Consider the following 13,871-nt stretch of genomic DNA (forward strand, 5'->3'; position numbering starts at 1 on the left):
GAAATTGTTTGCAAAATATTTTTTCTAATAGCTCTTAATACAAGTAGCTGGCACTGGCCTCTGCTCTTAGAGCAGTAAACACTCCTCCCAGATCTCATGTATCCTAAGAGGAAAAGAGCTCTTCAGCTGTTAGCTACTATGTTTGAAGATACCTTGACTCTGAAACTGCTCTGGTGTCAAGCATTCCCCCATTCATGGGCTGTCCCTTGTAAATTTCAATGAATGTGGGTGATCTGTTAGCACCTCGATGGCTGGGGCCTCCATGTTTTAGAGCTGCAGTGTCCTTAATGTCACATTTTTACATGCTGTGTTTAGATCCCTTACTCATTGCCTTAAAGGAAATAATTGAATTTACTGATTCAGAATTTAAGGCCAAGGATCTGCTGCTGAACATACACCATTTGCAATAGCACAGCCTGTGATTTTAAGTGTTGTGCTCAGCTGTGTTTTTTGTTGACTTGTGTTCTTGAACATGCACAATATTTTATGTACTACTTTTTGAAGTCACCAGTCCTGTGTGTTACCCATCCTTCACGTTTCAGTGTAAAATGATCTATTCAATCTTTTCTCCTTTTTCTTTAGCTGAGTTTCATAAATCAAATTCAACCTTATGATGTTAATACATGTATTAAAATTCTTTCCCTGTTCTTTTTATAGACCTGTGTGTGAAATTGATACTAGCTTTCAAAAGCAATGTTCCCCTGGAAATGATATGGTAGTAATTTGTGTGACCCCTTCTGAATGTGACTTGTGAAAAGTGTCATTCCAGCAACTGTCTGTCAGAGCACCTATGTTTGCAAACCTTTCCAAGTGCATTAAATATCTGATAGCAGCAGAGTTCCTCTATTAATCTCTTCAGTTCTTCCACTTCTAGTTCCTTACTTCCTCTAACTTGTGAATCTTTTGTCGTGACTGAAATAATTTCACATTAGAGGAGCATTTTAAGCAGCTTCTGGGTAGGAATGCTTGCCAGTTATCAAAAAATGCTCCTTTTGTTCTGCATGAAAGGATAATAGTGAAGTGCATCTTCTGATGCAGCTTTTCTGGTAGTTTAGTTCAGGTTTGTATTGTCTAGTTGGGGAGGTTGCTAAGCACTTCTCCCTCAGTCCCTTACTCTGTTAGTTGTGACTTTGTGCACCCAGGCGCTTCAGGCCACAGTAAGTACTTGTGTAAGTGCTCAGCCCTGTGCTGCTCCAGTGACCTCTGCTTTTGAGCATCCTTGGTATCAGGTGCTGGACACCACTTGTGGTGCCCACCTTTGGGTGTCAGGCACATTCCTCATGCTGGGACAAACTGTGCTAGAAGCCACTGAAAACTCAGTTTCTTGGTAGAAACTGCAGCACTTTGTGGCTTAGTTCCCTCAAAAATGTTCTCCATGGTGAGAGAATGTTTTCTGAAACTGCTGAGTCTGGGTTATTGGATGTTGTTCTGGTTTGGATACACAGTTGTGGACTGGAAAGGTCAGTCTTGTGTGCTTTCAAAGTCTCACAGCTGGTCACACCTTGCCAGGAGGTGAGGTTTTGTGCACCTCTGCTGGCTTTGGGTATTGGGCAAGCAGGCAGGGCAATGTGTGGAGATGGGACTGATAGGAAGCGAAAGCAGCAGACTCAGAGCTAAACTTGCAAATGTTGTGACTCACTGAGCCAGTAGGTCAGGAAGAAGGGGGTGTAGGGGGAAGGAAATGGAGTCTGAAGGGCTTGTGGGGAGGTGATGGCTTTATGAAGGGGGAGATCTGTGCTGAAGGGGTAATAGGGTTGTGCTTGGGGAAGGAGGTTCGGAATTTGAGGAAAAATGTGTTGGAAAAATGTGAAAAGTGAGGAAAAAAATATATTCACACAATGTTAGGGGATGGAGGTTTATGTTGTGCATGGTACTGTAACTATAGCATTTTGTACCATCTGACACTTCATAAACATGTTGTGTGAACAAATTCTAGCTGCAGAAGCCTCAAAATTACAGTTTCCTGGTAACTGTTGAGCTTTAGGTAACATTCAGACAGTTTTGCGTTTCTTTCTGGTCCAGAATAATAAGCTGTAGGAAAATGCAGCAAGCAAATGCATCAATAAATATAGAATTGTGGAAGAAAAAAATCTTGTGCATGCATCCATCCTTTATTGTTGGTTTCAGTATCCAGCTTAATTAGTAGTCATTAATTGATGCCAAAAGTGGAAGTTACATATTGAAGTTGATAGCCATAATTGTCATACACTTACTGAGCTAACAAGATTAAATCTGAGCTATTGCAGCACTCTTCTAAGCCTCAGTGATTTTCTTTTATTTAACTCCTTCCCTGAAACAAGATTGCTTCTTGTTCAAAGGGTTTCTCCTAATATTAAAGCCAGCTTTGGTCAGAGCGATTACTTGAAATAGCTCTTGAAAACAAAATATTGCTGTACATAATTTGTTGACACAGCTTTTTAAAAGTGGAAATTATAACTGGCTTGCATAAGGACTATTATTGATAATGGCACAAGTAGTAGCATGTTAAAAGGTATGTGTTACATGTATTAAACCCTAATGGCATAGCAAGTAACCAGTACCCTTCCTTGAAATAAGAGAAGCAGTGCTGCTATGTTGCTTCTCTAAATTTCCCAGCTGAATTCCTTTTCTGGAAATTTTATCACAGGATTATAATTAATGTGTTTCACAAGGCTGGCTGCTCTGCCAGGCAGGTGTGCTGCACAGCAGCTGCTGGGGCAGTGCATGCTGAGGGGAGGGAATGCTTTGAGGCACAGGCTGCATGGGGCTGCATCTTCCTCTGGGCTGCTTTCTTTCCCGAGGAGTCTCTTGATCTGCTGTCCCTCAAAATATTGGTGGTGTCTCTCCACCTATTGTATTACAGTGATTGAAGGTCAGACTTCAAAATGATTTCTGTATGTGTAGCTGAGATAGACCAGCTCTGGCAACTGAGAGAGTAGAGCATTAGCTGAGATGCAATCAATGACAAGATATCTGAATTTTTTGTTTTGTTTTAAAAAAACCTCAACACACACACAAAAAACCCCACCCAAAACAAACAAAACAAAAATCAACCGTGGAATAAAATAGTTAATACCCAGGGTGTGAGATCACAGCGCTGGTATTTTTCTGTGAAAAGGGGACAAAGTCTGATAATCAGTGCAGAAGCCTTGGGTGAAGTGAGGTGTCACAGTTGCATTGTAAGCAATGCAAGAGCAACATAAGCACCTGGTATATGAGAGAGAGGAAATCCAGTTGTGGTTCAGAAGTAGGAGACAGTTTCCATGCAGGCAGGTGTTTGCTTCTGACAAAGCCTCTGACAGTTGACCTAATAAATTCATTTTTGTTGCGACAAAATGACTGCCCCTCTTACAGGCTGGATGTATTGTTTTATTAATTATTTCTTTCACATGACTCCCTAAAATGCTGTCAGAAACATTAGTCCAGCAGGAACGTCTCTTGAATTGATAAAAAATGCTTAAAGAGGAACAGTTCTGTGCAAGTTGCACGGTCCTGTGTCTTCTGCAAGAGGGAACTGAAGCTGTCCTGATGTTGAGAACAAACGTGCAGCCTAACTGTAGAGCCTTAAATTGCAGCTGAGCCTTCTGTAAAGAGGCTCTTCTGAGGTGTTGGGACTTATAGCAGGAAGGGAGATATTTACAACCACAGTGTATGTAGCTCTTTAACCCAGCAGGCTGCCACTTCGAATGGAAGATTGTTTTTTTGCCAACACATTCATGGTATATAAGTAGATATGGAGAAAGGAAAGATTATGTAAGCAACTTCTATTTCGAATAAGCCAGAAGAGTAGCACACCTACAGTGAAAAATAATTAGATGGCTTTCTGTATGCTTGTATCTTTTGAAGTTACAAAATGACATAGCTTCTGATCGTATATTTTTATTTGCAAGTGATTCGTTTTACAATAAATTTAATTTAATGTGAAGTTGCTTTTCATTCTGGCGTGGACATCGTCCAGGTAATACTTGCAAGCCCTAGTCTTTTAGATCCTAATTGGACTTTGGACAATGGAGCATAGATGGCATGATAATGGAGAGCTATTGATGATGATTCTTGCTGACACTTCGTTTATCTGTCCCGCTTAGTGCCAGCTGATGTGCCTGGCACGTTAGGTGTAGAGGAGATGTTTTATTTAGGCAGTTCACTGTGCTAGAAGAGTATGATTATACTACTTTGACTCTTTGCAGAGTGTACGAAGTCTGTTGAAAAGAAGGGCAGAAAAACCAAGGTTTTCCTCTTTTGTTCCTGAGTTTTATTTAGTTAAAAGATTACCTAACATTTCTGTGATGTAATAGGATGCTCATGTAAAGAAAAGTGGGTTGTGGCTTTTTATTAAGTGACTTGCAGTTACTCAGTTCAAGTTCATCTGAAACAAGCATGTTTTCCTTAAAGTTTCTGTCTTGCTTGAGAAGTGCTAGAGTAATATTGTCAGCTGATCCTTTTTCCTCGGGACACTCTGAATCCACCTCATCAGGAGCAACGTGCCATGTGCATTTGAGTGGTCTTTGTTACTCTAGATCTGGAAAGCTTTTATCTCTTCATACCTTGTTTCCTAATCCTGTTGCTCCCTCCAGTAACATTCTGTACCTCTGTCCACATCTGAAAGAAACTTCCATCACTGCCATGGTAGAAAATTTTGTATCACTTTTCCCACAGATGCAGTTTCTGTTGCCTCTTACTACTTTCTCTATCAGGTTTTTAAGCTAGATTTCAAGATGTACAAATTCAAAGGTACCTACATAAATTTTTGTAAAACTAAATGATATAACAGGCTTCTGAGAATGCTACCTCCCTTTTTAAGGTGCTTTTTGCCTTTTACTGCTTTTATAGGTTCTTCATTCTAATGACTTATTACCCTATTTTTGTGGCCGTTTTTCTCTTGCTATTTTAGTTTTGAGCATGGTTAGACTGAAACAAACTGTAAATAATGCATAGGATTACTGCTTTTCATCCATCCTGTGTATTTTAAGTACATTCAGGTTGGCCATGATGTCTACTTTCAGAGTTAATTTTGACAGTTTGAGGAGATTCTGTGGAATTGTGGCCATTTATTTAAGGGTGTTTTCCAAAGGTTGGATCACATCTGAGATTCTTGAATCTGATTTCACTGGGGAAAGATGGGATTTTTAGCTTTCAAGCTTGAGAAACTTCCCATCTTAGTCTGTTGGTGCTTTCCCCCTCCAGCATTTTTAAGTGAAAATGTGCTGAGCTGGGGGAATTTTGCATTGAACAGTAAACTTCTTTTATCTTAACAGACAACATCAAGATGGGTTGTTCGTGTGCCATGTTGTGGTTCTATCACATTTTCAAAAAAGGACTGATTCCTTTAAAAAAATGTACTGTTCTCTTAAATGTAGGACTACAAAGACAAGCTACAGACGTGCAGTCGATAGGAAAGTGCACTCCTGTGATCATTGCTGTTCCTGATGGCTGTCACCAGTGCTCCAAAACAAGATGTGTGGATCAGTGCTAGCTAGCAATTTCCAAAGAGTTCGAGTAATAATGTCAGGGCAATGGAAGAAAATACCCTATAAAATTCAGCTTCAAGCACCTCTATCTCAGATTTTCCCCAATCCATGTACACAACAAAACCACAAATATGGAAGAAATACAGCAAATAGCCCTCCATGTCTCAAATGTCTAATACAGCCTTGAAAAACAATTGTGAAGAGGATGTGCTTCTATCTGGCTCCCCACCCTCCTTCCAGAGGAACAGGGAGAGGCACTTCTTGTCCAAATTAAGAGATGCAACGACTTCCTGTATGACTGCCACAATATAGGTTCATCTGCACTAGTTTTCCTCAAGCAAACAAAAGATTTTCTTTCTTGTTTCGGAAAAGATCCTTTAGGTATTTGAGTCTCCTTTGTTATAGGTTTTAACCTGAGCTCTGCTAAGCTGGGAATGCTTAAAAATCTTTTGTTTCCAGCTGATATGGTAAACTGGCTACTTTTTGTGGTAGAGCTTTTTCTGAAATCCCATCGTCTGTGCTGAAGAGCTCACTTCTTTAAATGGAGAGTTTTATGGGACACTTCTTTTTAATTGCTCTTAGGATCCATAATGTTTTCAGAGCTATTATGTAAACATTTTTTTGTTTCTGTCTTGAAAAATCACTGTTTATCCCTACCATTTTTAGTAGCCAAAGATTCTTATACCCTTGAAGTCTGAAAGGCTAAATATATTTGAGTTTTAAGTTACTGTCAGCTTTGAATTTCTGAAAGCCTTTAATGATGTGAAGAGTGTATCAGACTAAGCTGCACGTTTCCAGTTGTGTAAACAGAAATGTCTTTCATTGGTTTCAGCTGCTGTACTGGGGAGTCATCTTCTGCTTTGCACTTGTGCTTCTTTTTGTACATTGCTCTGTGTGGGTTTGGGTTGTTCAAGGATACATTACAGCATCAGCCAGGACAAAAGAATGAGTTTTGTGTGCTGTTGAATCCAGACATCTGGCATTTGCTATTTCTGTTACTCTTCCTTTATACCATCAATACCTGTTTAGCTGACAACGTGGGGGCACTGTATTTACAAAACTGTTTGTTTCTTTCTGAGTTTGAATGCCTTTCCTTGCAGACAAAATGTGCACACATAAAAAGCTGGTGGTGACTGCTGGCATTTCACTAGATCAGCTTTTAATACTGTCCTTTTTTACAGTAGCCTGCACATGGCAGATAACTCTGAAATCTTGTTTTCACAACCCCCTTTGTTTAGTAATACTTCCCACTGCAATGATATTTATGACTGCATTAGAAAGGAAAAAAGTTATTCTCCCCAGAATGACAGATCAACAGCTGCTTTGTAGATTCCTATAGCACATGAACCGTATTCTGATGTTTTTCAGCCTGTAGGCAGGTATTGATTCAAATGTAAATTCATTGTTCTAGCTGCAGGAGAGTTAAAAATAGCTTGTGTTAGTGAGCCTAATTGTCGGGGATATAGTCACAGCTTTTAATGCACAAGACTTTTCTTTAAAGACTTTTTTTGTCATAAGAATGCAGTTAGCTTTATGCTTCATTGCCAAGAGGGTAGTGGCTTCCCAGCGTATGACAGCTAAAAACTGTCATGCGCTAGGAAGCAATTCAGCAAAACTTGGAGTAAGTTTCTTGCTTGCTTGGGAATAAATTGCCATCTGTGTAAATGCATTTCCTATTTCAGTTGCAGATCGCCTGGGCTGTGACCCTCGGACACGGTTCCAGGTGCCACCAAACACCAAGCAGTGGATCGCGTTGCTGCAGCGAGGGAACTGCACCTTCCGAGAGAAAATACTGCGAGCAGCGTCACATAATGCCACAGCTGTGGTCATTTACAACAATATATCCAGTGAAGAGCCTGTCACGATGACTCATCAAGGTAAATAAAATGGCATCTCTTCCACTATCATTCTTTTTTTGCTCGAGGACTCATAAAAACCACGGCTAAAGAGCTCTTATCGGCACGCGGATGATGCCGTTTGGAATAGCCTGTTCTCTGATGATGTTTACGTGTGTGCAATATAGTGAAACAAGCCAATAATTCTGAAAAGTTATTTTCCTTTAGCATACATTTTATCCAATGAGAAGTGCTTTCCTCTGCAGTGGGGATATGGGTGCTTTGGAGTGAGGAGCTATCTGTAAGCTCTTAGCTTAATCTATTTCAATCCTTGCTGAGGAAGAAAAGCTAACATAGAATGGAAGGTCTAGAATGCTACAAAGTATCTGTGCCTGGAGAATTTTTATAGTAGTATGTCTTCAGCTGACTGCTATGGTGAGGACTTTCAATTGTTAACAGTTGCAGTAGGATCTTAGGAAAGCTTTTGCTTTTTTTCATGACACTTTAGAGTGTTCTCTTTCTATATCATGTCCTTGAGTGCCATACAGGAATCAACAATACATAGTGGTTTGGAAATTAATTGCCTCTGTACGTTGTCTAGAATTACACTCTTGCTGGTCCACAGTAGTGAGGAAATTCTGGATTTCTACCTTTTTAGGGCTATCTAAGTGTAAAATTTTGCTATTACTACTGACTTAGGTTAGCTGGTAAAAGCCTCATACATAAAAATGTGCCTTGGTTAAAAGCAAGTCTGCTAACTACATTTTTTTTCATTTTCCCAGAAAATTTCTCAATTTGGAGTGATTTAACTTGATCAGAAAAGAAATATTTCTATTTTTGGTGGCTGAACTGCTGGCTGATTTTTTGTTTTCTTTTTCTAGAATATTTTCAGTCCTTTTTCTTTAAACATAGGGGGTTGCTTGGAGACTGGAATTTCCTAATTACTGCTCTGCATATTGTCACACAATTAGAATTGAATTCTTTTACTGAAGTGCTGTGGTTGCTTCTTTCTCTCTTTTTTACAAGAAAAACGTTTTGTGGCTTCTTCTGGTTTGGTGGGGTTTGACCTTCCCAATTCTGCACACCCCAGGGATTTTCCAGGGAGATTTTGACCTCTGTGTGGCAATTCAAAGCCTGGTGACAGTCCATTTTTTATCTTGGATACCTCGATTAGATGTTTTTGCAAGCAATCTGCAGGCAAAAAGTCCCATATTCAAGCAGAACGTATTTTACCACCTCCCTTTTGTGTTTTGTTGCCACTTCTCTTTCTGCCTCCTAAACCTTCAGCCCTGGTCTCATTTTGAGACACCTCTAAGACTGTAGGGTCTGCAGTCTGTTCAACAAAGATTTGTGACTTCTGAGGGCTGGAATGCCTCGTGATGGCAGAAAAGCTACCACTGACAACACAGTTCTAGCAGTGTTTGCTAATACATGTTAAATCATATAACAGGTTTGATCATAATTTTAATACCTTCTTGCTCATAATGCTTTTAGATTTGGCAGGTGCTTTCACATTGATGGGATCCTCTCTGTCTCTTGTTAGGTAATTCTAGTTCACTCAGTGTTTTAGCTCTGAAGACCAGCTAATACTGTCTTCAGCATGTTGACTTCCAAATATTTACTCTTACTCATGGCAAGCTTAAAATAACATGTAATTACTGGAGATGATACGTATTTTATCTTTGAGTATTTTGTTTGTAGCTGCACAAACTCAGACCCTGGTATATTGAGATCTCTGTTATGGATTTGGGCTGTAAACACTGTCTCAAAGTTAGTGTTGGACTCACTGTTCAGACTATGCAACAGACTAAAATTAATTATTTAAAACTGCAGTAGCACCTCAGCACCACACTGCAATAAAGAGGCATGTTGCTCCCCAGCTTTAGGGTCATGTAAGGGATCTCCTGAGCAGTCTGTAGTCTGCAGAGCTTCCTATAAATAACTTCTGTTTGCTTGATGGAAGAACTGCCAAGTGTGTGTAACTGAGGTGCAGACTAGTCCTTTGGTGTTAGCCTCAGCACACGGAGGACTTGGGATCCAGCATTCCCATATCCTTTGGTGAGAATTACTCATAGGAGGATCAAGAATAGGTTTATTAATCTATTTCCCACTTGGACTAATGTTTTGGTGAGGCTATACAAACAAATGCTGTGTGTAAAGGAGTCCTAACCATATTCAGGGCACTCTCTCATCTTCCTTTGTCTACCTTTTCAACCATATCACTGCTTGAATGTTTTTTAGGTTGTGAATGAGCACATCATCTGGCAGCTAGATACTCTGCTGCCCTGCATCTCTTCTCTTTAGTATTTTCTATCCCTGAAGTTCAGGAGGGACACAATCCTGTGTATTTGATAGCTGTTCTGCTGCTGATTCAGCTAAATATGTGCTAAATAGAGTTGATACAAAGTGAAAATGAAGGTGAGCCACCAAGCTGTCTAGTGTTCTGCAGTATTTCTCTTTTCTGTTAAAAATGCATTCTTCACAAGACGATTTTGCAACTGTATTATGATGACCAGGTTCATGGCTCTACATTCTCTTTCCACAGAGAGGTGAAAATAGACCTTGTGTCATTTTATAGCACTGTAACATCATTTTTATACTGCTGTGTACCAAGCCTTAGGAGCATTCTGTCTTCTGGATGAAGCAGAGAGGAAAGTGGCAACTGCTGATAATGCACACACCGAACTGCACACCTTCCTGCTTTGATATTTGTATGAATTCCAATCACCAGCTTAGGCAATATCTGTACTAGAAATAAGTAAAACATTATGCAGATTTATGTGTGGTGCCCACCTGCAGAGAGGTGATTCCCTACAAAAAGAGCTCACTAAGCAGTTCTCACCTATGGGATCAGTATTTTATCCAAGTTATTTTATGCTCGAACACACATTTGAAAATTTAATAGTATGTAAATTTTTTCATACACTAGACATTACTTAGCAGAATATAAATGCCTTCTGGTGGCTAGATAGCAGCTGTCAGTCATGAATCAGTCCTTGTCAAATGAACAGTTTCTGTTGCTAATATCAGAACTTGCTTTTTCTTGTATGATAGTCTCTGCTCCTTCAACTTCAAGTTGAGTTTTAAAGTAGGTATTGACCTTAAGGATTTGGGGGACTTTAAAGATCTGTATTTACACTGTCATTTTTGCAACATTTTTATCTTCACTGTGTATATTCTTGTATGTATTACTGCATGCATGTAAAGTAGGTGTATTTTACACATTCTTATAGATGTCCTCTATCCGCCTCAATGAAGGACATCTTTCCCAGCACAGGTTACGTTAGCCTATGATATCACTGGCAGGAAGGCAGTTTTATGAGTGGTTTTGTTTGCTACTTCTCTTAAAGCAGAACAGATATTGTCTTGTAAAAAAGAGCTTGTGTGGTAGAGAAAATATGTAGTAGCTTTCTCCTTTATAGTCAATTACGGGAATAGGAAGGAAATGCAGGTAAAATAGCACTTTGTGTTTTTTTTGATTGTGTGTGCTGGAGGCAGCCCTGTCAAGTACAAAATAGTTACATTTTATATTGAACTTCTCTAGTAAAATACATACTTTTATTTGGATTTTAAGAAAAGAATATAAACCAAAGAAGCCTCTAAAATTAGAATTTTGTATTAAAAATGTATGGAACAAACACAAACAGAAAAAGATAAATCTAGAACAAAGTGCCAAAATAAGGTTGCTGGGTTCCAGTAGCAGTACCAAAGAAATTTCCTGAAGTATGTAAAAGCTTTCTAATATAATACCTTTCCAGAGGCTTTACCTGAATACAGGTAAACCTTTAAAAGTCCTTAGCTGGAGACATCTCAGCAAGGTCAGTCTTCGCTGCACTTCTGAAGAAGCAATGCATTCCTTTCCTGCATTAAGGTGTTTCTGTGCCGGGGTGGGTGCAGAAGGTGATGATTCTCAGCTGTAGTGCAGCAGGGAGCTGCCAACACTGCCTCCCAAAAAAAGTTTCCTTTCAAGGGCAGAATTTCTGATTGCCTCTCTGCTTAAAAAGCATGCTGGCACAGGAAGCAAGGTCTGTACTTTCTGTGAACTGGGATAAAACTGAATGCATTTTATGTGGATTATTTTGGGTCACTGGGTCAGAGGCAGGAGGTCATTTGGAGTTGTTGCTATCTAATGGCAATTCCATGTTCTTGCCCTAATCCATAGTGGGTGGAGTAGACTGCAGAGATCCGGCAGTGGGAATGCCACTCTCCTTTGTTGTAGCACTCTCACTCTTCCTCTGCTGCTTTGCCTTTTTCTCACAAATGTCTCTTTCTGTAACTGGAAGCTGAACTGACACCTGAAAGCTACAGCAGGGTGCATTGCAGATTATTTCAGTTCTATACCAAATCCACTGTGAAACTTTCCCTGGAGTACTAAATCCTACTTTTAATCCACAGCTAAAAACTATTTTTATTGTATGTTACAATCTTGTTACAATTTATTAATTTATCCTGGAATATTGGTTAAAAGGAAGGCAAGATGAGTCATTAAATTTGAAGCTTTTCAAAAGGCAAAACAAATCAATAGTCTAACCATAGTTTACATGTCTGATCATTTTATATTGTTTATATTTGCTAATTGGAAATGTGGGGAATGAATGGCAGTAACATTAATTCTGTTTCCCACTGCATTTCATGGAGCTGTATCCATCAGAAAAATCTAGATGGAGGTGCCTGACACTTTAGGAGATGTGGAGATGAGTGTGTTTGAAGCACAGATTCTGGACCATGAAGGAGTGCTTGTCTCTTCAAGAGAAGCCAGGAAAACCCCTTTACAAAGCTAATGCAGCCTCAATGCCTCATGGAACTTCTTACCAGTGTTTTTGCATAGTTTATCCTTCATACACAACTGAAATAAGAGCACTTAGCCTCCTTTTTCCATAGCCAGCTGAAAGGGTAATTAGTTTTGTGGCTGTGAAAAGGCCCCTGGGACTGTTAGAGACTGTAAGTAATTATATTCTTTTTCTTATCCAAAGTGTAGGCTCCAGCAGCAGAGTAATTCCCAAAATCTATGGATTCAGTGGAATCAAATTTATGATAGTGATCTATGCATATGCTGCTTATGAAGCTTTAAAAATACTTTGTGTCCTTGGGTAAGGCTTTCTTGCCATTTCTCTTGTGCTTTGCTGAATTTGTTTGGAATGACTCTCCAGATTGATGGATCTGGATGGAAGCTGTCTGTAGATAGAAGAAAATATATGAGAATCACAGGTTACTTTCCTTAGAAATCCCTGGGTTTTTCAGATCCAGATACCATTATTGGGAGTGGGAACTGCTAAAATAGCAAAATGAAAGCCATTGGCTAACACCTGGTGATGTTACAGACTGCAAGATATGGAGAGTTTTAGTTAGCAAAATCCAAGTGTGTCTTGTATTGGTGAATGGACCAGTAAGGTCTACATTACATTAGTATTATTGAGTCTTCAAGAATGTGACACTAATCAGTGCTTGGGCATGAGGTAATAGTTTTTGGACATTGTTCAGAAGTATATGGGAAGAAAGGTTGTTTTCAAACAAGCAGAAATATCTTTTGAAGACAGGAAGACTTACGTATTTCAGAAATGTGTGAAATTGTGACATGAGCAAGTTTTTTCAGTATTGTGTCATGCTAGGATTACACCATTTCACTAGTCAAAACTTGGGAAATGACTAATGTAACACGTCTGCTTTTTATTAATTTGCATTTGTTCAAGGTTTGAATATAAAATGTGGACAGCTTTGCTAGCTTACTAAAACCTTAACAGTAAAAAGTATTCCTTAAATAGGACTGCAAATGCAGTTTATTCACCATAATACTTGGGTAAATGCCTTGTAAAAACCACATGAATCAAAGGGAAAATAAAAATCAAAATCTGTGCACAGATTGTGGAAAGAGGATGGTAAAATTATAAATTCCTTTGTACCACATTTCTTTTACTCTTCCAGAATTATTGAAGTGGAACGTCCATTTCTCAAAATTGTGCTGCAAGTAGATGCAAAAAAGCATTGCTAAAAGAGAAAAACATGGTGTGAAATGTCTGTAAAGTCATTGCAACATCTGTCTGCTTTTCTCTTATCTAGGATTGCTTTTCCCTAGTGTAAAGAATCCAAAAGGTCACATGCATTAAAAAAAATATATATAAAAATATCATTCCCAGAAGACAGAAGTCTTTTTACAGAAGGGGAATATGGGATATAAAGTGAAGGCAGTCAAAAGTGAGGGGGGAGGGAGAAACCCAAATCCCCAACCCCAGTGTCCTTACCATTTTAAAGTGAATTCTGCTGCAGTTCTAGTTCCAGGGATGTATCAGTTCTCTCTTCTCGTGCTTTCCCCTTCCCAGCCCAGCCATGAATCTGTCCTGGTGCCCATCAGAAGTGTTCAAGTAACATATTTTTGCTTTCAAAAGTCAAGATGGGGCAGAGATTCAGGTAATTGCTAATTTGTGGGAGGTTGAGAGAAGAGGTGGGTACATCCTGTAACTTGATGGAAGGGCTTTAATGATTCTAACAGAGCTAAGTGTCATATGACATACAATAGGAGATTAAAAGGAGGTCTCTGGGTGAGGCCGATGGAGAGGAAATTATCTGCAGTGAAGTCCAACACCTCTGTTCT

At 39.3% G+C, this 13,871-nt stretch overlaps 1 protein-coding gene across 1 annotated transcript in view; it reads left to right on the top strand.

Moving 5' to 3' along the window:
• RNF130 (ring finger protein 130) overlaps positions 1 to 13,871 on the top strand; it is a 41,375-nt gene that overhangs the window by 2,172 nt on the left and 25,332 nt on the right. Inside the window, exon 2 of the mRNA XM_009995088.1 lies at positions 7,130 to 7,324. Coding sequence (XP_009993390.1) covers positions 7,312 to 7,324 — 13 coding nt within the window. The 5' untranslated portion in view covers positions 7,130 to 7,311. The remainder of the gene's footprint in view (positions 1 to 7,129; positions 7,325 to 13,871) is intronic.

The sequence above is a fragment of the Chaetura pelagica genome, unplaced genomic scaffold (genome assembly GCF_000747805.2).
Source record: "Chaetura pelagica isolate M959 unplaced genomic scaffold, ChaPel_1.0 scaffold420, whole genome shotgun sequence".
Taxonomy (NCBI): Eukaryota; Metazoa; Chordata; class Aves; order Apodiformes; family Apodidae; genus Chaetura; species Chaetura pelagica.